We start from the raw sequence: 25,396 nt of genomic DNA, 5'->3' as shown, positions 1-25,396 counted from the left end.
AATCTAGGCATTCACTTTCATTATATTTATGTATGGATATATTGAGTTGCTGCTTTTTGAAAGATACTAAGTAGAATCAAAAAGTATATTGTTTTGAAAATTGGCTACCAGCAGTTTATTAGTTGAAACTCCATTTGAAAGTCTAGGCATAAATACGATTGATAATACCACAAGAACTGAATTATGTTGTAAAATGTCCTAACATAACTCTTCAGGAGACCTGGTGATACAGTAGTTAAAGCACTCGGCTGCTAACCGAAAGGTCAGTGGTTCAAACCCACTAGCCACTCTGCGGGAGAAAGATGTGGCAGTCAGCTTCTGTAAAGATTATAGCCTAGAAAACCCTTTGGGGCAGTTCTACTCTGTCATATAGCATTGCTGTACGTTGGAATTGACTCAATGGCACCTAGTCCAAAGAATTTTTAATCCTTTAAAAGAAAAACAGAAATGCCCCTCAAATTGAAAATCTAGATATTAATTGTATTATTTAATTGAAGAGCACATTTAAGTAATTCAGTATTTAAAAGTTTTTGTATTAAGTTACCATAAACATGTTGTATTTTAATTGATTCAGTTGCAATTACACAGAATTTTGGCTTTTTGTTAAATTTTTATTTTAAATATTATTAATATTCAAAATATTTTTCATGAATAGAAAATAAATGGGTTGTTGTTTAACTAATGTGGGATTTAGGGGTTATGTTAGTGTTATACCATAAGTATTCAATGAAGATTTTGACAATAGATTTTAGTTAATAATTCCCTAAAGGATGTTGCTATTGTAAAATTTATTTTACAAGTCACTGTGTTCTCTGCAGAGCTCTGGTGGTGCCATGGTGAAGCATTGGGCTGCTAACCAAAAGGTTGGCAGTTCCAATCCACCAGCCGCTCCTTGGAAACTGTACGGGGCAGTTCTCCTGTGTCCTATAGCATCACTATGAGTTGGAATCGACTCGATGGCAAATGGGTTATTTTCTCTGCACTTATTAATACATAATTTCATTTATGTCCTTTTTCTGTGATACATATTTTAAAAATTAGTTGTGAATAGCAAAATGAGTATAAGTTGGGATGTTGATTCTGGTTAATCTTTTGGTCTTCATCTTCTTTGGTAACCAGCTATTGATTTCTGACTTTTGAAGATGGATAAGGGTACAGAGATCTCCAGTGATGGGAATTCCCTGATCAAAGCAGTCCATCAGAGCCGGCTTCGCCTTACAAGACTCTTGCTAGAAGGTGGAGCCTACATTAACGAGAGCAATGACCGCGGGGAAACGCCTTTAATGATAGCTTGTAAGACCAAACATGTTGATCACCAGGGTGTCAGTAAAGCCAAGATGGTGAAATACCTGTTAGAAAACAATGCTGATCCCAACATACAGGACAAATCTGGGAAAACTGCTTTGATGCACGCTTGCTTAGAAAAAGCTGGTCCTGAAGTTGTTTCCTTACTTCTAAAGAGTGGGGCTGACCTCACCTTGCAAGACCATTCTAGTTACTCCGCGCTTGTTTATGCTATAAATTCAGAGGATAGAGAGACCCTGAAAGTTCTACTCAGTGCTTGCAAAGCAAAAGGGAAAGAGGTAATTATCATAACAATGGCGAAATCGGCCACTGGGAGACACACTACCAAACAGTACTTGAATATGCCTCCAGCAGATATAGATGGGAGTCATTCCCTAGCCACCTGTGCTACTCCTTCAGAAATAGACATAACCACAGCCTCATCGCCACTTCCACATTCTTCTGAAACAGAAATGACTCCTTTTGTCTTTAAAGATCTGGAGTCCTCAGGAAGTAGTGACGACACACGGGAACCAGGCTCCCCTATGTGGAAGCCTACTCTGGCCTGTAATGGGCTCAAGCTGCCCCAAGCTCCACCCTGGATCAAGAGCGCCCCCTCCTTAATGCACCAGAACAGAGTGGCCTCCTTGCAAGAGGAGCTCCAGGATATTACTCCAGAGGAAGAATTATCCTACAAAACGAACGGGCTGGCACTTTCCAAGCGATTCATCACGAGGCACCAAAGCCTTGATATAAAAGACACTGCGCATTTGTTAAGAGCCTTTGATCAGGCTGGCTCAAGAAAGATGTCATATGATGAAATAAATTATCAGCCATTATTTTCAGAAGGAAATCAGCAGGGCATTGAGATCCCTGTTGACCAGGACCCAGATACTAACCAGACAATATTTGCTTCCACCTTAAGAAGTATAGTTCAAAAAAGAAACTCAGGGGCAAATCACTATAGCTCTGATTCTCAGCTCTCAGCTGGTCTTACCCCTACAACTTTAGAAGACAGCAAAGCATTTTTAGGAAAGAAAAAGATCGTCTCGCCATCTCCTTTGTTGTCAGGATCTAAAGAATTGTTGGAGAACATCCCCCCAGGTCCCCTGAGCAGGAGAAATCATGCAGTTTTAGAAAGACGTGGTTCAGGAGCTTTCCCTTTAGATCATAGCATTACGCAAACCAGACAAGGGTTTCTGCCACCCTTAAATGTAAATCCTCACCCTCCCAGCTCAGATATCAATGTCAACAACAAGATTTCCAGTCTTCTTTCTTGTGGTCAGAAAGTGCTTATGCCGACAGTTCCTATCTTCCCTAAAGAGTTCAAAAGTAAAAAAATGTTGTTAAGGAGACAGTCATTACAAACTGAACAAATTAAGCAATTGGTCAACTTTTAAGAGAGGGCCAGAAAACACATTTTCTTAAAATATCTGTATTAGAGAAGAACAGAAATCTTAAAACTTCATTGTTTTAAATCTTGCGATTGGTTAGTCCATCACATTAGGGAGCTCAAAATATACTGGGCATTGTACTAGGCACTGTGGTGACAGAAATAATAGATAGTTGCTGCTAAGAGAATGCTCTCAAAACAAAATGACGACTATTTTCCTCAAAACTTCAAATATTTAACGACATCATGTGGTCCAAGTTTTTCATTTAAGTAAAAATCAGCACAGGAAGAAAGCCAGCTAAGTTGGAGTTTTTTTTTTTTCAGATTTGCCAAATATTCTGAACGTTGTGTTCAAGTCAATAAATATTTTTAATAGTTCAAGTAATAAATAAGGTTGTAATCTTCCATGATGCCAAAAGCATGAAAGAAAACATGGGCAGCTATAAAATGTCCTATGATCTAAGCTACAAAGACAGACGACAAGTGTTGACTGTAGATACCTGAAAAGCTAATTACAATGAGAAAGGTCAACCATTATGGTAGAGTAGGCAGCTAATATTCATGTCCTCAGCTTAAAAAAAAAAAAAAAAACCCGTTGCCATCAAGTCAATTCCAACTCATAGCGACCCTATAGGACAGAGTAGAAGTGCTCTGTAGGGTTTCTAAGGAGCGCCTGGTTAACCTTTTGGTTAACAGCCATAGCTCTTAACCACTCTTAACCACTACACCACCAGGGTTTCTGTCCTCAGCTTAGTCAGTGTAAAGCGGGCACTCTACAAGCTAGTCAAAATCTTTATGCTGAGTTCTGCTGTGTTTGTGTGCTGTTTTTTGCTTTGCTTTTTGTTTTGTTTTTTTAAACAAAGTTACCTATCATATTATTTTATGGGATTCTTCTCCATATCTTTTAATCCTTTTAATTACTTATAGAAGCCTATCAATAGCTTCGCACTAACAGGCAGTTCTACTCTGTCCTATAGGGTCGCTATGAGTCGGAATCGACTCGACGGCACTGGGTAACAAGAAAATACAAAAGTTAAAAAGCATTTCTCTTTACTTAATTCATATCTTTCCAAAGGCAATGACGACAAAAAAAGTTTGAGATTTATTATGAATAGAAACTAAATATTTGCTTCATTTAAAAAAAGAAAAACCGATTAGGTTAGCTTAAAACATTTCCTTAGTTTAAAAAAGAAAAAACTGATTATTAGGTTAGTTTAGGTTAGCTAAAATTTAAAAAGCCAGTAGAAACTTAATCACAAAATGCATTAAATATTGGATCAGTATTAAATAATATGGGAGAAAGATGTGGCAGTCTGCTTCCATAAAGATGTCCCACCTTGGAAACCCTAAAGAGTCGCTCTGGGTTGGAATCAACTCCACAGCAATGGGTATTAAATAACATATTTTTACTTCTGATAGTAATTATTAGACACATAATAGGAATATGCAAGGATAATTTCCTTAATGTGATAGTTCAATCTAGTATTTTAGGACCTGTGAATAATTTCTAACAAAATGAATGAATACCATACTACTAGTAAAAAGATCATAAAATGACTATGTGATTTCAAAATATGTTATAAAGGAATATTTCAATCTAGCAGTATCACAACAAAAAAACAAATGAAACTGTATAAAACCCAAGTATATTAATTTGATGATTGTCATATACAGCCTTATTTTCTTGCCTTCTACTGGTAGAGGAGATCCTAACAAAATAACGAGATAACTTTTCTTAGTAATTCAGTGTAAACAAGTTGTAATTTTAATGTACGTAGTAATTATTTAATTTCTTGTGGATTTTATTTTTTAAAATAGCAGGTTTTTCCATTTAATGTTTTTAAGATTGATATTAAGTATGTTAGAAATATTTTTTGTTTCAGAACTTAGAATTGTACCCGACGTTTATAGGTAGCTAACCTTTTTTTGTAGGTTTTGACATTGAGAAAAGTGCTTGGTTATAAGTTCTAAGGGTACAGTTTGGAAGAATATGTAAGTAGATTAGTTCATAAACAAAATCATTATCAATAAAGATTTAAAATGTCATTTTGTTATTACTGATTTTTATTTATCTTTTAAATACTGGTGGTAAATATTTCTACATAATCTCCAGAGAAATTTGCTACATTTGAGTAAATAGCAAACTACGGAAAAATAACTTTTGTTGCCCTTCTCATCCCAACATGAAAAAGATAATAGGATTAAAACTTTTGGGGCCATATTTGGAAGAATTTTGAACCTGCTAGCAACTCTAAGAACTTTTTATGGACTGAGTTGTTTGAACAGGTATGTAAAACCTTGCCATGGGAATTTGCATTCCATTAAGTGAAGGTATCACTGGAATCCCAAGGGTGAGACCTAGATGTTTGCAACAAGGAGTCACGTACGTGTGGTGTTGTTAGCTGCCATTGAATCAGCCCCCCGACTCATGGCAACCCCGTGCACAATGCAATGAAATGCTGCCCAGTCCTGCACAATCCCCATGATCATTTGTGGATAGGACCGTTGTGATCCACAGGGCTTTCATTAACTGATTTTTGGAAGTAAATTGCTAGGCCTTTCTTCCTAGTCTGTCTTAGTCTGGTGACTCTGCTCAAAGATACGTTCAGCATCATAGCAAACACAAACCTCCTCTGACAGGTGATGGCTGCACACGAGGCGCACAGAAGGCAAGAAGAATTCTATCACTGAAACACCAATGTCTCCATCACATATGCCTATGTATGTATACATATTTAAAATATATCTTAAAGTTATATTTTAAAGCTTTAAAGTATGATGCCACTACATTTATTAGTTTTACAGTTAACATCCTAATTACTTGCAGCTAGGATTCCAAAGAATACAGCTAATACCGAATCATGGCAGGAGTAATTTTGTGGAGGACGTAGGACATCAGTTACTGAGACAAATGTTGATGGTATCCATCCAAGCAGTGCCTAGGGAAGGTGGTGAACACCTGTTGAGCATATTTCTTGGTGGAGATGCTCCCATCTGGCATCCAGTACCTGAACATTTTAAAATTTCAAATGATAAAGCTAACTACCCTTATTATGATTAAATGCTCACTTTATGTAGACTTCTGGAGCCCTGGTGTGCCAGTGGTTAAGAGCTTGACTGCTAACCAAAAGGTCGGCAGTTCGAATTCACCAGGTGCTCCTGTCTAATAGCGTTGCTATGAGTCAGAATTGACTCGACAGCAACAGGTATGCAAACTTCTAATAATTTGTTTCCCATATATCCTACTTAGAGGAGAGAATAATCTTGTCCAGTTGATGAGAAGGCACAGTCCAAATGAAGGTTATAATTCTTAGTAAATTAGTGTTTGAGCTTATAGAGGCTTGCTTGGTGCCAATATTCTTTACATCACATTTCTAGGTCTCCAAGAGGACCAGGTCATGGATTATGACAAATTCACTAAAACTGGAGCTGCCCACTGGCCTTCCCAAGGTGACATGCTGTCTCTGTATAATTTTTTGAACATCTACAATTCATGAAATGGAAGGCCAGTGAGGGAAAAAATGGGCAGAATAGCAAAACAACAAATAATGACAATCTAAAAGAATCTCAACTAGCTGAAAACACTAGATCAAAACCAGTAAGCTAAAGTTTAATAACCATGAATATTCTACACTTAGGTTTGAAAATTAGTTGCAGAAGATAAAGATGATTAACAACTTATGAGAAAAAAAATCTGACAGTTTTAGTTACAAGTGTAATATAATCCAAGTTTCTTGGGACTGTTAACAGGGCTAAGACTTTGAGACAATTTGATTAAAAGTTTTATCAGTGTCTAATCAGTGTCTACTAGAGTATTTATTTGTTATTTTTTATTTATTTTGTATTACTTATTATTTATTTTGGAAACTGAAATCGACTCGACGGCAGTGGGTTTGGGTACTAGAGTATTTTAGTACTAGTAGATCATGTTTGAAATATTACTTTTACCTAAGGATCCCATTTTAAATTAAAGTATATATGTATAAGAAGCTAAAAAGGATGATAAATAGTCTGGGAAAAAGAATTAAAAACAGGTGAAAGAAAAGTGTTGTTTAGCCTGGAAATGGGAAGAGACTCAACTGAGATGAAACAGCTGGTCTTAAATACTGAAAGGGCTGATACCATGACTTAGTCCACAATCTTCCAAATAAAGATAAACCAGGACAAGAAAATTGAAGTTACAAAGATTCCAAATCTCTCTTAGTTACTAGAGCTTTCTGCCAATGGAATAGAATAGTCTGTCCCAGGAAGGCATGAACCACCATTTCTGGAAATAAGCAGAGAATAGATATAGGTCAGGGATTTAACAAGAGAGATTCCTTTTACTGAATAATTTTAAGGTTGTTTCCAATTAGAAGATTCTTTCAGATGTTGTTGTTATTAGGTGCCATAGAGTTGGTTCCAACTCATAGCAACCCTGTGTACCACAGAATGAAATACTGCCCGGTCCTGTGCCATCCTCACAATCGTTATGCTTGAGCATGATGTCCTTCTCCAGGGACTGATCCCTCCTGACAACATGTCCAAAATATGTAAGATGCAGTCTTGCCATCCTTGCTTCTAAGGAGCATTCTGGTTGTACTTCTTCCAAGACAGATTTGTTCATTCTTTTGGCAATCCATGGTAAATTCAATATTCTTCATCAACACCGCAATTCAAAGGGGTCAATTCTTCAGTCTTCCTTATTCATTGTCCAACTTTCACATGCATATGATGCAATTGAAAATACCATGGCTTGGGTCAGGTGTACCTCAGTCTTCAAGGTGACATCTTTGCTTTTCAACACTTTAAAGAGGTCCTTTGCAACAGATTTGCCCAATTCTATACATCTTTCAGATAGTCCTTAATAACAGTTCTAGATTCAGTGGGAAAAGTTGGAAACTAATGACTAAAATTATATTTTTGGATTTCAATCATCCACACTACTTCTTGGCTTTGTTTTCAAGTTCATTAAGTGTTGATTATAGTGGCACAAACTTAAATTTTGATTGCTAAGAAAAACATTTTGAAAAGGATCTCCTTATTAATTGCAAAAAGAGCTATCCTATTCCTGTAACTTTGGTCCTATCGGTATGAAGAATATGGCTTCTAAGGGAAGAACACCTCCACCAAGGAAACAATAGCAGTTTGATAGTTTGAAAGCTGAGATAACTACCTGGTCATACCAGGCTGTTCACAGGATAAAAGGGGGTCATGATGTTGGTTAGAGTGATTCTCAGAACTTTTCCTATAAAATAGAAGCTAAAAGGAATATGGGTAGAATCTGAGGAACTCACTGGGGTACCCCCTTGTATTATCATGGGCAGTATTTTTTTTTAGTAAATGTAGATTATTACAATCCCACACAAATAGGGCCAACAAAGCCTTAATTCATCAGGAATGAAGGTGTGAGTCACACCAGCAGATACTTTTTTAAGTATCTGTTCCCGTCCACAGCTGGTGGAAGGGGGAGCCTAGTGTAGCATACAATTCCATTGGCCTTTCCACTCCCCTTACAGCTAGATGACTGGACCAAGGATGGATAACTGACCCAAGGGAATGAAGCCATAAAGTGGAATGAGCCAAGAGAGTCCTCTCTCAGTAATAAGATTTTGCTAATGATGAAGAACTCAAGTAACTCCAACTGATGAGGACCCCGCATCTGTCCTAGTTCTTGCCTTTCCTGAACCTACATGTTCGTATTGTCTCTAAATTTTCTGAGATACGTATCCTTACAATAACCTCCTTCCTAGCCTCCTTTATTTGAATTAATCTGAGTGAGTTTCTATTATTGCATCCAAAAGGTTTCTGACTAAAATAATATCAGTCAGATCAAAATGGAAAGGCCCAGAAATAAGATAATTATTATTAGAACAAAAACTGATAAATGACAATTTTCTTCTTTAGGGAGAAGTAAACTACTTTTCTGGATTACCAAAACATTGTTTACCATCTGCGGCTGGGTGATAAAAACAGTTTTAAAATAGTTTATTAACGTAGTGTATCTTAGTGCTGTCACAGGACACTAGTCAAGCTCAGAGGGAGGGTGTGCAACTTAGTATAGTGAGAGTGAGAGGGATGGTCCCAGCTAACTGTGTTTGATAAACTGAGGGAGAGGGCTTCTAGTTTATTGTTGAGGGACTCGTTTGTTTCAGTGAAGGAGGAAGAAGAAGCAGTTTTACAGAAACCTGGAATAGCGACTGAGATGGGAAACACAGCAAGGTGTCTGTCTCAGGTATGCAGACAGCCCTACGTATAGAGGGCCTGCAGTAGAAGCTGAAGGAGTTGCTAGTGGGATGGACTTGGAAAACCAGAGGCACAAGCATGGCTACAGGGTGAAAAAGAGGCTGGACGGAGGGGCTTGTCCCCCATCTCTGTGCGAAGGCAGTCTGTCTGGTCGACGTACAGAGGGTCCCATTTTGCAAGAGCTGCTTTGGCACCTCGAGGATTCAGCTTTGGGAGAAGTACCAGAAGACAGTGTCTTCATCAGTGACATCAGCATTGTCACAGACTCTTAGAACAGTGCCTGCCTTAGAGTATACACTCCAAAATTCTACTGTTTCTTTTCATCATCATTATCATAAATGTGAGGATAACGGATTTTAGAAAATTAGAAAGCATTAATTTATTTGATGAATTGGAAAAATAATAGTTATAATTAATACTCGTCTATGCAAAGTTTCAAATGGGTTATTTTATACAGTCCTTTTGATTCAAAAACATCTTAAGTATACTTTTGTAGTGCTTGGAAAATACATCTGGTCCCGGCCTAAATCTGCAGCCTCATTGTGTGGTGTCCCCTACACACTTTTTGAGCAGGTCACATTAGGCTCTTTCCCACTTAGTGTTCCTTTGCTCCTCGCTTTGTCTGAAAGGCCCTTCCCCCTCTTAAGTCTATCTGGTGAATAACTATTGGTCTTTCAAGATGCAGTTCAACTGAAGAAAAATGTAGAACAAAATTCTAACTCAAAAAGAAAGACCAGACTTGCTGGCCTGACAGAGACTAGAGAAACCCTGAGAGTATGGCCCCCGGTCACCCTTTCAACTCAGTAATAAGGTCACTCTTGAGGTTCACCCTTCAGCCAAAGATTGAACAGGCCGATGGAACAAAGCACCAGCCCTGGGGCAGGGACTGGAAGGCAGGAGGGAACAGGAAAGCTGGTAATAGGGAACCCAGGGTTGAGAAGGGAGAATATTCACATGTCATGGGGTTGTTAACCAATGTCAGACAATAATGTGTGGACTAACTGTTTGATGAGAAACTACTTCGTTCTGTAAACCTTGATCTAAAGTTCAGTTAAAAAAAAAAAAAAAAAAAGGTGCCGCTCAAGTCCTCTCTCCCAATTAGAACAGACTGCTTTCTCTCTGGGGCTGTCACCACAGCCCATGTAGTTCTATCAAAGAAGTCCTAGCAAATGTTCACTTACCTTTCACAGGTCTCTCTCCCTCTAATTGACTGTAAGCTTTCTGAGGCAGGAACAACTTTTTAATTATTTGCACAGCCCCAGCACAGCAGACATCAATCAGATGCCTCCCCCCACTGTTCCTTCTGAGCCCTGAAGTATTGTCACGTGACTTCCTCACCAAAGACTTAGGTAACTGGACAAATCGTGGTCCCTGACCCAAAGACTGGTGGGTACACAGAAGAAAAGCAATTATAGTAAAGAGTAAATGAGTCATGTTGATGTGGAGCTCTAGAGCAAAGACTCTAAGCACCTATCTGCTGCTGAGTTCCCATGGATCCCACCCTGCTTCTTCTAAGACCTGGTCATCAGCTCTTCTTGGGTTCATTTATTCATTATACTCCCATTTTCTACATAATTTCTTTAGCACTACTATCTTCGTATTTCTTTTTAACACTCAATTGTCTGTTTTCCATCCATTGTTTCATGAATTTATGATTGCTCCATAACTAGGTTTTAGGCTCTTACTAGGTAGGCTTGCATCTTAAATTCCAAAGTATAGAGCATTTTTCTATATATTCTGTATAGTCAGATATGTCAGTGGCCTCTAAAAACTAGGCAATTAAGTTTTTTAATCATAGGAAAAAAAAAAAAAAAAACTCACAAGACCCCAGATGCAACAAACAAGCAAACAACCTAGCCCAATTACTTCTAACAATTTCCCACTGGATAAGTGGGTACGTATCTGGATAATTAGCAATTAATTCACTCTTAGAGGGCCACAAGCTACTGAGCTTTTTTTTAAAACCTATGAATTTTTTAACAATTGGGTCTTATATTAAAGTATCTTCTAGAGCTAGTACTGTTCTGCCAGTCTTGAGAAATAGCCCTCTGATGCAATGGGATCTCAACATCAATACATCAGAAGTGAGAACCTGGAATGGGGGAAAAAAAATAGGTGGTACCTAACCATTTACTTCTTGTGTGTTGCTATGATGCTGAACAGGTTTCAGCAGAGCTTCCAGACTAAGAAGAAAGGCCTGGCTATCTATTTCTGAGAAATCAGCAAATGAAAACCCTATGGATCACAACATTGTGCACTGTGCATCACAACCCTGTTGTGCACGGGATTGCTGAGGGTCAGGCGGCCAACTTGTTGGCAGCTAACAACAGTCATTTACTTATTTTTTGCATGTGAACCTCTTGCCAAACATTTTCCTATGCACACAAATGCACATGAATACATAGTTTTATATGAACAGTATTATACCATATATGCCCTTCTACAACTTGCAACAATGTGGTAACATCTTTTCGTGTTAATAAAGGTAGATTTTCAGTGCCTGCATAGTGTTCTATTGCATTCTTGTACATCGAGGACTTCAGTTTTGCCTATTCTTGAACCTCATACAAATATAATCATACAGTACGCACTCTTTTGTGTCTGTTTCTTTTGTTCAGCTTGTTTTTGATATTCACCTTATTTTTGCATATATATGTAGTTCAATATCTTTCAGTACTTTGTAATAGTCCATTGTATGAATGTACCATTATTTACTTAATTTTCTGGTTGATAGAAATTTGAGTTGCTACTGTATTTGTACATCCTTGCACAAATCTGATGAGGACATAAGAATTCTTTTCTCTTGAGTATATGGCTAGGGGTAGAATACTTGGGTCACAGGGTAAAAATGTTTCTCTTTATTAGAAACTGCTAAACTGTTTTCCAAAGTGGTTGTACTATTTTATACTCTCACCAGCAACACATTAGAGTTCTAGTTGCTCCGTAATCTGAGCACTTGGTACTGTCAGTCCCCTTTCAGCATTAGCTTTTCTGGTAAGTGTGTAGTGGAATCTCAGTGTGGTTTAAATTTGCATTTCCTGGGTTAAGGCTGAGAATCTTTTCATGTGCTTATTGGCCACTTAATACTTTCTTTTGTTAAGAGCCTGTTCAAGTCTTTTGTCCATTTTTAATTGAGTTGTTTGGCTTTTTCTTATCAATTTACATGAGTTCTTCACATATTCTTAATATGAACCCTTTGTCAGATATGTCAATGGTGTCTTTTGATAAAAATTTAAATTTTAATAAAGCCCGTTGATTTTTTCTTTTATGATTAATGCTTTCTGTGTTATAATCTTTGCCTTCCCCTAAGTCAAGAAAATAGTGTTTTATATTCTCTTCTAAATGCTTTATAGTATTAGCTTTCACATTTAGATCTAAGATCCATCTCAAATTATTATTTGGGTATGGCAAGAGGTAGGGATCAAGGCTATTATTTTCCATATGGATATTGATATGGACTGAATTGTGTCTCCAAAATTTATGTGTTATAAATACTAACCTCTATGCCTGTGGTTATAATCTCATTTGGGAATGGATTGCCTTTGTTATGTTAATGAGACAGGATTAGTGTAGGGTATGTCTTGAGTTAATCTCTTTTGAGATATAAAAGAGATTAAACAAGCAAGCAAAAAAAAGTAGAGATGGGAAGAGAGGTTCCAAGCCACACGAAGATCACCCAGGAGCAGAATCTCAAAAGAGACAAGGACCTTCCTCCAGAGTAAACAGAGAGAAAAAGCCTTCCCCTAGAGCCAGTGCTGTGAATTCAGACTTCTATCCTCCTAAACTGTGGAAAAATAAATTTGTTTGTTAAAGCCACCACTTGTAGCATTTCTGTTATAGCAGCACTAGAGGACTATGACAGAATTTGGTACTGGGAGAGCAGGGTACTGCTTTAACAAATACCTACAATGTGGAAGTGCTTTTGGAATTAGGTAAAGGGTGGAAGCTAGAAGCTTAAGGTATCTAGTAGTAAAAGCCTAGACTGCCTTGAACAGACTGTTGGTAGAATTATGACTGTCAAAGGCAATTCTGGTGAGGGCTCAGAAGGAAGTGAGGAGAGTTATAAAGAAAGTGTTTATCATTTTAGAGACGATGTGTACATATGGCACCAGCAATAGAATGTTGCTAGAAATGTGGATGTTAAATGTGCTTCTAGTGAGGCTTTAAAAGAAAATGACGAACATGTGATTGGACGGTGGAGGAAGGGCAATGCTTTTTATGCAGTGGCAAAGAACTTCTCTGAATTGTGTTCAAATGTTTGGCGGAAGGTAGTAGCTCTAAATGATGAACTCGGATATCTGGCTGAGGAAATTTCTAAGCCAGATCTTAAAGGGGTCACATGGTTTCTCCTTGTCGCTTATAGTAAAACGTGAGAGGAAAGACATGGACTTAAAAATGAACTGTACAAAATGAAAACAACTTAAAGATTTGGGAAATTCTGTTGTACAAACAAAGGACATGTATCCCAGAATGTTCACCAAGGATGTGCCTACGCATACTTCTGTTAAAGAGATTAAGATGTGACTGATGTACCTAACCAACTACCATAGCTTAGACTGAAGGGGACAGAGAAGGAACAAAGGAAAGAATGCTGTCCACATCTTGGTGCCACACTGGGTCTTTACGTGGCTGCTGGAGGTGGTGGGCCCCTGTGACGTGGGGCGCCTAGCCTAGGCCTGCAGTGAGTGGACAGCCCACATGCACTTACCTCCCTCGGAACTTGGAAAAGGCAGGCACACTGTCCATGTGCCCCAAGTACCACAGCTCCATTCTGCATGGTGGGCCTGCAGGTGGTGGTGCCAGTCAGGGTGCAGGTGCTAAGCAATGTGTTCTCTGAGTACAACCGGTCAGTGCATTGCACGGGGCACATGGCTGGGCCTCCATGGTGTCCCCTTACCAGTTCCACCCCACCCTATCCTGCCAGGCCTTCTGTGCTGAGCAGCCCAGGGCCATTGAAGCACCTCTCTGGGCTTCTGTTTCCCCTACCTTAAAAAAAAAAAAAAACATGTGGAATTTCACTATTGCAGCAGTTCTTGGCCTTTTGGTGGCTGTAGGGGGGCAGTCTTAAATTCCTGACCTCTGTATGTCCATACGGTTTCTGGGGATCTGTGGAGAACTTCAGACTTGGATTTCCCTAAGTGTCCTCTTCCCAACCCTTGGGCCCCGAGCTTGCTCTTAGCATATCCCAAGTGGTACTTTCTCCCCTGCGCCTCAAGGCAGGGGCCTCATAGTTGGTGTGTGGGGTTGACAGGTCTGGTAAGGAGGTGATGGGGGAATGATTCATCTGGCCCCAGCACCATCCAGGGGAGGATTAACCAGCAAGCGAGGTATGCACAGGCTTACATTAAGCAAGGTACATACCAGTTTACTTGATGTGGCAAAAAACAGGTGAAATTGTGCACTACAGATCAATAAGCACAAGCAAGCCCATACGTACATACCTTGCTTACTGAATAATCTGTCCCTGGCACCATCCTACCCATGTCCCCAACCTTCCCTGCCTCTGCTAAGGAGGGTCCAAACCCCAGCAGAAATGTGACCCAGTGGTACAATGTAGATTTTTCAGTTCAGAGTCTACAATAAAGTACCTAACTGGTCTCAAAGGTTTTACAGGATAGAATCTTTTGAGTATTTTGGGTAACATTTGCCCTGCAAGTATGTTTTCAACTGTGGAGAAGATACATACAATGGTTTATGATAACAGACAGGCCCTACTTTGCAATACACATCAAAACATTATTATTATTACTACTGTGTTGTTATGTTAAAGATGTTCTAGTGTATCTAGAAGTGCTTCTTTAATGTTTTTTATGCATAGAAAGGTACACTATATACTATATACAAAGACAAACATTTGACTGACATTAGATACGAACTGTACCTAAGTGTTCGGACTTATATACAAATTTGATTTAAAGACAGATTTAGGAACAGAATTTGTTTGTAATCTGCCTGTATAAAAGAGATTAAACAAGTAAGCAAAAGAAGCAGAAATGGGGAAAGAGAGGTGCCAAGCCACATGGAGATCACCCAGGAGCAGAAGCTCAAAAGAGACAAGGACCTTCCTTCAGAACTGACAGAGAGAGACTTTCCCTAGAGTGGTGCTTTGAATTCTGACTTCTAGCCTCCTAAACTGTGAGAAAATAAATTTGTTAAAGCCATCCACTTGTAAAAATTTACTTTTCAACAGAATACATGTTACAATTTTCTTTGTTCCTGAGGACACTTTAAAATCTACTTTCAAACCTTAATCTAAGTAACACTCAGTTGATAGATTTCTCAATATAAAAGAAGTTTGCCATAAGATTAATGTTTTAAAAAGTATTATTGAGTCAAATAATAGTAAAAATAATCTTCTGAACAAATAAATTTTATTTCAAATTTCATCAAAATGCAATTCATTTATAAATTCAAGTCTATTTACAAAAGTAATGCATGGTCATTGTAGAAAATTCATAAATTAAACATTTTTTACTGTATTTTTTAAGTTATCCTTTGTTAAAATTGTGTTCTTATAATTATGAAATTGCACTTTTTGTTTTTGGCAAACAACTATAGAAAGTAAAGTTTTAGGTATTATTTGACACTGCATTCAGCTGAAGCTAAAATTTAAAACAGAAATACTGTCATTGTCTTCAAGTATTTATATATGAATGTTTCATGTTATATCCCTTAATTGTCTCTTTGTCTATCTACCTACCTGTCTGTCTACCTATCAATATACATGGACATGGTAAGTACAAAAGAAAGGGAACTAACTATCTGTCGAGGACACAGTACATGCTGGGCACTGACTAGATGCCTCTATTACATGAATCTCGCTTGATCCTCATAACAAGCCTAAGGGAATTCTTATTTTCCCCCCATTTTATAGGCGAGGAAACCAAGACTCAGTGAGGTTAAATATTTCCCAAAATCCGGAACTCGTAAGGAACAAAGGTGGGGCTGTAAAGCCAAGTCTGTCTGACCTCAAGACCCAAGCTCTTTTCTCTACATAGAAACACTTCATTCTTGGAGAAAAATGGATGATTAGCAAAAGACAAATTACATGTCTTAGGACATTCATTGGTAAATTACATTTTTAGTAAATCAAAGAAGCAATATGTTTTTTCTGAATGCCTTGCTCAGGACTATGCCAGGCCCTGAAAAGAGTACTTAAGAAAATATTTTAGATACTTTAATTTAGCTGAGGAGATATACCATGCATGGCACCATTAGTGAACAATTAAATAGGTAAAATTAACTGTTGAAGTTAGATCTATAAATCATTGATATTATCGGCACTCTTGAAATGGGGGGCTGTGTTGGAGGACATCAAGTTGACTCTTAGGGTGGAAATGCATTATAAAGGATCTTGAAAGAGGAAAATTCAATAAAAGAAGAAGCCCCCTAGAGGTTTCTGACTTGGCATAAAGACGTGTTTAAGAAAGTTTTGTTTAACAGAAATACTCAGGGTACCTCTGAGTAGAGAGTGAGAGATGAAGTCATGAGGGGTAGCTCATGAGATTCCAGTAGAACACCAGTCTGGATTATGGTGATGTTGTGAGACACTTGGAAAACAAATTATACATTACAAGGATTAAAACTCTGCTCTCCAGGAGTATTTTGCTCACTATAAAAAAGATACTATAATAGAAACAAAGGATACAAAAACATATATTGCTACCAGTATGCTTCCCAATAACATGGAAGTTCTAGATCCATCCGATTTAATCTATATTGTTTTCAATAAATGGATTTGATCTTTGTATGCAAAAGCTGCTCACCCCTGTGAAAGTTTTAAAGTATTTTTTTAAGCCCTCTTACTCTTTTGAAATAACCAGTTCTCTAAAAAAAAGGAAAGCATATGCCACATTTTTGTGGCACCTCTGTAATATAAATGCCAGCAAAAGTATTCATACATGAGTTACTATGACACATGGATTCTTTCAATCATTTTCAGTAAATCAAACTTACTTTTTATAAAGGTTTCAGAGCGCCTTTTCCCAGATTATTGTTAGACTTTTCCTGGCTTATTATATTAACTTATTATTAACTACTAGGTTAATAATTAATTATGTATTAGACTGAAATCTCTTCTTTGCAATTCATTTAGGTAAGTGTAATGTTATAAGGACATATTCCTAATAGAGTGAGCACTCATAAGTGTTTTTTGATTGGCTGAATTGGAGCTTAAATCAACAATCGTAATTTATATGGTAATTGATTCAGACCAAAGCAAAAAAAGCTTATGAAATCAAAACGTAAAATAATTTATAAGAACCTTCTTCTTAGAGATTAACTTTGATTCCAACAGCTTGTTTAAATTCATAGTTTTGTGGTTCCAAGATGTCATAGAAAACTTGGCTTTTGTCAAAATGGTCTCTAATGCAAAGCAAATCTTCAACGGAATAGTTATCATCTTTTCCAGTCCAAACGGTCAGGCTGTACCTGCATTAAAATAAGGCAGAATTATATAGTTAAAAGTAGAAGATATAAACAGTGATGAGCAGTTCCATTAAGCCTAAATTAGTTACTCTCATTTGTCTCTAATCCAAATGCACACAGATGAAGAAATTAATTAGCTATGGGGAATTTTCTGTTTCATTCTTTCATTAACATTGTAGCATCAAAACGGGTTCGAGAGAAAAAAATTCACATGACCATTAGGAGCTATTTTTTATGCATCACAGGAATGTTCAATCATTTTAGAAACTCAGGCCAGTGGCACTGGAAATGGGTCAGAAAGGAACTGAAGGAGACTGTGTTGCTGACCAAGGAAGCTGTCCCCCCACACCAAGAACTCCAGCTCTAACCTGGTTTCTTCAGTCAAAAGGGACTGCCAGAAGTTACTGTGGGGGGGCTCAGATGCTGCCAGCATCCCAAACATCCACATTCACTTTGAGCAGCCCTGTGACCCCTTTGGGAGTTTTGCACGAGATATAAGAATGCCAAGAGATATCACTAAGAACGCCAAATAGAATGAAGTTAGATCTGTTTCTAAAGAGCTAAAAACAATAATAATACATGCAGATTTGTTATGGATGCAAGAATATGCCCAGAATTTTAATGTTATTTAAATCGTATATTTTTGTTTCTTCCAGTGACACTATTCCTATTCCACTAGAGACTAGAGAAATGCAAAGCTGTTAAGTAGTTTTGTGTTTATTTTTCACATAAACTTGTTGCAACCCTGGGGAAAATCTCCGAAGCATTTTTTTTTTTTTTTTTAACTAATGAAAATAACTGTCTAACCAAGGTACATGTTTCTGTTATATTGACACATTCCTGTTCTTCAGGATGGTACCACTATGCTGGAAATACAACAGAGGAAATACTTTGGACTTTACCCCACAGCAGTATTATATGACAACCCCAAAAAGAATTTTTAATATGCAGCTGAGAATACAGAAAAGGAAAAATGAAAATTAGTTTTGAAACCATTATTTGTTGCTAAAATGGCATGTTCGTTACTTTATCTGGGCATCATGGAGACAAACCTTATAAAAAGGCATAGATATGAGCATTTAGATTAAAAGAAGAGCTTTCCAGGGTTATTTTGCTTCTTTTTAATATTCCTTCTATTGTATTAAAACTTAAATGGGAAAAATAAAATAGTCTAAGAGTATCTTAAATCGTATTCATGAAAATCAATTCTCAGGCTTTGTTGTGTCTTTTTTATTGTGAAATAACATACATAAAAAAGTGCATAAAACATAAATGTACATTTTAACAAATTATTATAAAGTGAACTCCAGTGTAACCAAATCAAGAACTAGAACATCACCAGGACCTCAGAAAGCACCTGTATGTCACTTTCCTGTCACAACCTCTCCTTTCTCCTAGAGTTCACCATTACCCTGACTTTTGTGATAGCTTACTTTTCTTTATAGTTTTACCACCAATGTATCTATTCTAAACAATACAGTTTAATTTTTGTCTGTTTCTGATTTAATATAAATGGAATCATAGGGTATGTAATTTTTTTGTCCTGTAACTTCTGTTCAGTATTATGCTTGTGAAATTTATTCCAAGTTGTAACATGTAGCTGTGGTTCATTCATTCTTTTGGGAAAACAGTTTAGCATTACCTATTAAAGTTGGAAATATGAATACCCTATAACCTAAAAATTCTATTCCTAGTAATTCCCTTCCTATATAACCTTCAGGCATGCAAGCATACGTGAACCAGGATATGGAGATTAGACAGATAAACAGATATACAAAAATAAATACATTTATCTACCTACCTACACACACACACACACACACACACACACACACTAATGTTAACAGCAGCAATCTTTGTAATAGCCACAACCAGAAACAAACCAAAGGTTCTTCAATAACAGAAAAGATAAAGAAATTGATAAATAACTTGTGGCATACTAATAGAATAATATATAGTTCTTTATAGATTCTGTATTGGGGCCCTGGTGGTGCAGTGGTTAAGAGCTCGGGCTGCTAACCAAAAAGGTCGGCAGTTCGACTCTATCAGCTGCTCCTTGGAAACCCTATGGGGCAGTCCTACTCTGTCCTATGGCGTTGCTATGAGTCATAATCAACTTGATTCTGTATTAGGGCATTTTTATTAGTTGCAAAATGTACCCAACTCCATGCCTAACTTCTTCATGTTCTTTATCATATCTTTTTTTTGTTTGATATATTTATTATATGTGCTAGAATAGTAATAAAAAGAAATGCTAAGTAACAAAATGTTAAAAAGCGATTATCTCCAGATGATGGGTGGTTTTATTTCCTTCTTTCTATAGCTTTTGCATTTTCTAAATTTTCAATATGAGCATGAATTCTGTCTATAATTAGAAAATACCTTTCAATGATGGTTTCTTGCTTTTTAGAGTAAAAAATGGACAATTTTAGAGCAATGCAGTCCAACTGGTCAAATTCAAATGCAATCTGGGGATGTGAAGTAACTCAAGTTCTTCTCAGATCAATTATCCCTTTCTATGGTGGCACAGTGGGTAAGAGCTCAGCTACTAACCGAAAGGTCAGCAGTTCCAATCCACCAGCTGCTCCTTGGAAACCCAATGGGGCAGTTCTACTCTGTCCTATAGGGTTGCTATGAGCCAGAATTGACTCGACAGCAACAGGTTTGGTAGGAGTTTTTTATTCCTCCCATGGAGTCCCTATGTGGTGCGAACAGTTAACACGTTCGGGCTGAAAATCGTAAGGTTGGCAGTTCGAGTCCACCCAAAGGCATCTCAGAAGACAGGCATGGTAATCTGCTTCCGAAAAATCAGCCACTGAAAACCTCCTGGATCACAGTTCTACTCTGACACATATGGGATAGACACCAACTGGAATAGACCCAACAGCAACTGGTTTGCTTTATTCCTCACATAGTGAAAAAACCGAGTCTCATCTGTCTGTACAACCTCTTCCATCCAGGAAAAGGCAGGGTCAACAATTCAAGATGATGCACAATTCAAGACTGGAGGCCCTAAATGCAGCTCCTTGTATTTCAACGCTCAGCCTCTTAAGTAAAGGCTTAACGGGTGCCACATAAAGTTCTAGGAGGCTATCTATAGCAGACAACAAGATGGGTTACCATTTCCAGGCCTAGTTCATAACACTTCCCACAGAGGTGCTTCTGTGCAAGGCCATGGAAGCCACATATTGAAGATGGTGTTCCAATACAGAAGGAAACTAGGCCTCTGAATCATTTGGAGGTCAACAGCCTGATGATCAGGAACACCAGTTTAGGACTTTATATAAGCAAGATATAAACTTCTGCTGTGTTAAGCTATTGGATTTTGAGGGTTTAGTTGTTACAGCACTTAGTGTTATCATAATTAATACAGATATGTGGACAATAAATGAGGCTCTGCTTTAACAAAACGATAAAGTATGTGGCACTGACTTAGCAAACTGGTGACAATGGAAACTGATAACAGAAGCTAAAAAGCAGTTGGCCCATGTTATGAAGTATTAAAACATTAGGTTAATACTTTGGAGGACAGACTGTGTGCCTTATGAGCATGTAGCTTTAAAGGAAATGGTTGGAGTCAAAGTAATAATTATGTCACGTTTCAATTTCTGTTTTGGCAAGTATTGTGAGAAAGAGAAGAGTTCAGGAAAGGCTTGGTTGGACTGGAAGAATAAATCAAAGGAAATAGAGAAAGTTCAGAAATTTGGGTCCTTATAAGGCCAGAAGAGTCATTTGCTTTTAATTCGATTATGAACTTTACACAGATATGTAATGGAGTGTAACTTTTCATGTTCTACTTTACGTAGTTATTAATTTTTTAGTGTACAATATGGTAAGTTTTGAAACCACCACCAGAACCAAGATAATGGGCATATCCATCACCCTGCAAGTTTCCTCAAGGCCCTGTGTAATCTCAGTTCTACCTATGCCAAGTAACCACTAATTTTTTTATCACCACTAAAGATTAGTTTGCATTTTCTAGGCTCTTAAATAAATGGAATGATACAGTATATACTTTAAAAATGTGGCTTCAGGCCAACTGCTTTTAGATTTCTAAATTTATAATTCTACAACTTGTATGGAAAAGTAGACTCTCAAGAGTAGCCAATATATTCTTAAATAAAAAACTTGGAAACTTGCCATACCTGCCATAAACTAAACCTGTATTAACTAAAATCTTGTGGTAGTAGCAAGGAATAGGCCAATGGAACAGAACAAAAAGCCCAGAAATATAATTATATGGATATATAATTATATGGATATCAATAAAGTGTTATTGTTTTCTCCATTGAAGTCTTGTACATTATGGCAGTGATTGCTAGCTATTCACTAGTCCCATTTTCCCTGCTTTCCAGGCTAGGACTATCACTGAGATAGTACTTTATATTAATGGAGAAAGGATGAACTATTCATTTAATGGCCCTGGGGAAACTAGTTATCCATGTGGAAAAAAAAATTAATTTGGGTATTCACATTATACACAAAAATCAATTTCAAATAGATTAAAGGCTTAAATATGGAAGGCAAACTTTAAAACTTTGGAGGAAAATATTTTTGTATTCTTAAGAAAAGATTTATAAAACATGACACAAAACACTCAAAATAAGGGAAAGAATCAGTAAATTCAAAGTCATTAAAATTAAAAACTTCTCTTCATCAAAAGACACACCATTAGGGCGAAGATATCACACACTGAAAGAACAAATGTGTGATACATATAACCAGTAAAGACTGTATCCAGAAAACATAAAGATATTTACAAATCTAAGAAAAGACAAAAAAAACCTAAAAGAGAAATGGGAAAACTATACAGATATTTCAGAGAGGAACAAACATGACTAGCTAATAGACAATAAGTGTATGAAAAGATCTTCAACCCCGTCAGTAATCAAACAAATGTAAATTAAGACCACACTGAGACACAATCTTACACCCACTAGGACACCAAGTCTTAGAGGTGCGCTGTTGATGGATGTATTAAATGATACACTCACTCTGGAAAACAATTTGTAGAGCTGAAGATGTGACAATCTTAAAAAGCAACAATTCCATTCCCATATGTGTATACTTGATAAACTCATGCATATTTTCATAGCATCATCATTTCTAATAGCTAAACATTGGAAACAAACCTAAAGTCTTTGGGCAGGAAAATAGAAATAAATTTATGTATATTCAACAACAGGATTATCACATAGCAGTGAAACGAATAAACTAAGCCATAGCCAGAAATATGAATGGATATTAGAAACAACGTTGAAGACAAAAAGTGGGTCAGAGAAGACTGCATACAATATCACTTCATTTTTAGATATCTCAAAAACAAGCAAAATTAACTGTATGTTCTTTAGGAATTCACATATGGAAAAACTAAAAGGAAACTAATTAGTAATATAAAATTAAGACAGTCATTACCTTGGGGTGGGGGCAGTAGAATGGGGACAGGACTAGAGAGGCACACACATGTAAATTCAACACTACTGCTACTGTTCTTTTTCACCCATTAAGTGCTATATAGATGTACATGGTGTATGCATGTTATGTATATTCTTTATATACAGATTCATATTAAAGGGTGAAAATAATCTGAATCATAACAGTCACTGCCCATATGTCTCAACATCTTTTGAGAGATAACTTATGAAAAATAAAGCCTAGCTTTTCAAAATTAGGATCACCTTTACTGTAAAGAATGGTCTAAGTACTTTATTTAAATAGCCTTTTTCTATGGCCTACCTGCACGTGAAAAACCATACATAAAAATAAATTATTACTGTAAAACCAGTATGTCCTGGTTTGGAAGATCTAACTTTATATACTGAAGAAATGCATGGTTTTTGCTTGGTGGAAAAAAAATGTTCTAAAATTTCTTAAAATAACTTTGCAATATTGAATAGTCTAGAAATGCCCAGTTAGAAGCTACTAATTTTCATCATGCTGACAAAATATTCTACGTTAATTCAGTTTTTACAAGACCCATTTTGGATTACATTTAAAAGACTTATTTCTGGATGGTGTTATCTTGGGTTATCAGGTACCTGTGTGAGTTGAAAGTCCCATAAGGATTGAACATGACCATTCAAAAATCATTGTGACATCATTAAAAATAATTTTAAATGTACTAGAATGGGATTGAGCCTGGGATGAATTTTCTCACAAATCTGTCTACGGTATATAGCCAGAATGCACAGTACTTTCACACACGATTATATGGGTACTATGCCTCTAAAGAGCCCTGGTGGCACAATGGTTAAGAGCTCAGGCTGCTAATCAAAGGTGTGGCAGTTCAAATCCACCAGCCACTCCTTGGAAATCCTATGGGGCAGTTCTACTCTGTCCTATGGGGCTGCTATGAGTCAGAATCGACTTGATGGCAACAGGGTTTTATGTCTCCATGAAAAGAGTCCATCTATTTTCTAAATGTTTCTCACATAGGGGTAGAAGGATACATTATCAAGGATCCTAGAGTTCACAATGGGAATTTTTAAATTGAATGTTTTTATTTAAAAAATAATCTTTAAGACATTAATGGAACTTCAGTGGGACTCAAGACGGCAGCTTAGTCACACACAATATGCCATTCCCCTACAGCAAAGAACCAAGAAACCAAGTGAAACAGATACCGATGACAATCTGGAAACCCAGAACAGCAAACGGAAGGATGCGGAATTAGACTGAGCACCAAAGGGAAGGAGAAACTGAATGAAAACAGCAAAAGAGGAGACTTACAGACTATAGGTGCCCTACCAGCCAGCCCTGAGCATCATGGCTATCTTGAGACAAACAGAGCAGCACAGGGTGAAAAGCACAGGAACACAGAAGGCAATTTCACAGTATCCTCAATAGGAGACAGAGTACTGTGCTGGCAAACCAGCAGCAAATGAAGGTGATGAGAACAGGAACTGGATCTAAGGAGGGAATATGCAGGAAGGCAGGTAAGAAGCCCTAGGGAACCTGGCAACCACAGAGGAGAGAAGGAGCCAGAAAATAGGGACAGAAGTCTGCACCAGCAGAGGTCCCTGAACATTTGGGTGGGTGGTGCTGGCAAAGTGAAAAATTCTGAGTGCTGGCTAGAGATCCCCCAACTGACTAGACTCTGGACAGCCCCCTTCTCCTCGCATTTGTGAGGAGTATCCCAGCACCCATGCCAGAGACTAGGGGAACACGTTCCCCATTTCTGCACCCCTTGGTGACCAGCGGTGAGCCCCCGCCCTGACCCGTGCCCAGCGATCTGCAGTGCACACTCCCATGCTGTTGGAACTGCAACCAAAGGTCAGTGCCTGCCCCCACCCATTCCCACACAGGCACACCAGCCTGGAGATCCGCAGTACGTGCTTCCACACCATCGGACCTGCAGCCATAGGCTCTTGCATGTACCAACTACCCCAAGTCACTCTACCCACCAGCAACACGATTTCATGTGCCACCCACCTGGTGACCAGAGACCCATATACTCTCATTTCAACCACCTGGCAACTGTCAGTGTGCATACACACTGCCCGACTCAACCAGAGAAAACTCTGTGCACACACCTCAGTGACCAGCTGGACAGACACATCACTCAAATGCAACACCAGACGCATCCTGACAGGTGCTATCTGCACCTCAGCCAAACCACAAGCAGGAGAATCTAGTGTTCTCATCCAATGTCCACCTGGCTGCAATGTCACACATTGCACACCCAAACTGTTCTTGCAGGCCGTCTACACTTGCACCAAAACTCCTTGATACCCTACCACCTACTCAGATACCAACTTGTGCACACACAGCAGGCCTATCCCATCCATTTGGGTAGCACTCCCTCATAAAAAAAAAAAAAAATTTTTTTTTTTTTTTTCCCTCATAGCAGATACAGAGGTGTCCTGCCCTTACCTTCAGAAAATGCACTAACCGCTAACTCACTAACAACCCGGAAGGATCCCACAGTCCCACAAGGGCTGTGGAGGGGCCCTGACCACCCAAACCTTGTCATCCAATATCAGGGAAAGAGCCTGCTCTCCCACATCCACTCAATCCAGTAAGGGAAGACATACGAGTCTAACCACAGAGGAGATGTATGTGGGTGTG

At 37.9% G+C, this 25,396-nt stretch overlaps 2 protein-coding genes across 8 annotated transcripts in view; one reads left to right on the top strand and one right to left on the bottom strand.

Annotated features, from left to right (window-relative positions):
* The first annotated feature begins 1,142 nt into the window (after window positions 1–1,142).
* Window positions 1,143–2,684, top strand: ANKRD34B (ankyrin repeat domain 34B). Its single transcript, XM_049866755.1, has one exon. It carries the CDS (start codon window positions 1,143–1,145, stop codon window positions 2,682–2,684), a length of 1,542 nt encoding a protein of 513 aa, XP_049722712.1.
* Window positions 2,685–15,342: 12,658 nt separating this feature from the next.
* Window positions 15,343–25,396, bottom strand: part of FAM151B (family with sequence similarity 151 member B) — a 72,165-nt gene continuing 62,111 nt past the window's right edge. For 6 of the 7 annotated variants that reach the window (XM_049866821.1, XM_049866855.1, XM_049866841.1 and 3 more), the window contains one exon: window positions 15,343–17,332. In XM_049866821.1, the coding sequence (XP_049722778.1) occupies window positions 17,173–17,332 (160 nt within the window). In that variant the 3' untranslated portion in view covers window positions 15,343–17,172. The remainder of the gene's footprint in view (window positions 17,333–25,396) is intronic. The other variant, XM_049866849.1, reaches the window with a different exon arrangement.

Source organism: Elephas maximus, chromosome 2, assembly GCF_024166365.1.
Source record: "Elephas maximus indicus isolate mEleMax1 chromosome 2, mEleMax1 primary haplotype, whole genome shotgun sequence".
In the NCBI taxonomy this organism is placed as follows: Eukaryota; Metazoa; Chordata; class Mammalia; order Proboscidea; family Elephantidae; genus Elephas; species Elephas maximus.
The sequence above is the reverse complement of the archived record's forward strand: the minus strand, read 5'-3'. Positions and strand labels throughout refer to the sequence as shown.

Bases quoted from the DNA above. Each gene is read 5' to 3' on its own strand.
- ANKRD34B (XM_049866755.1), top strand. From the start codon at position 1,143: ATGGATAAGGGTACAGAGATCTCCAGTGATGGGAATTCCCTGATCAAA.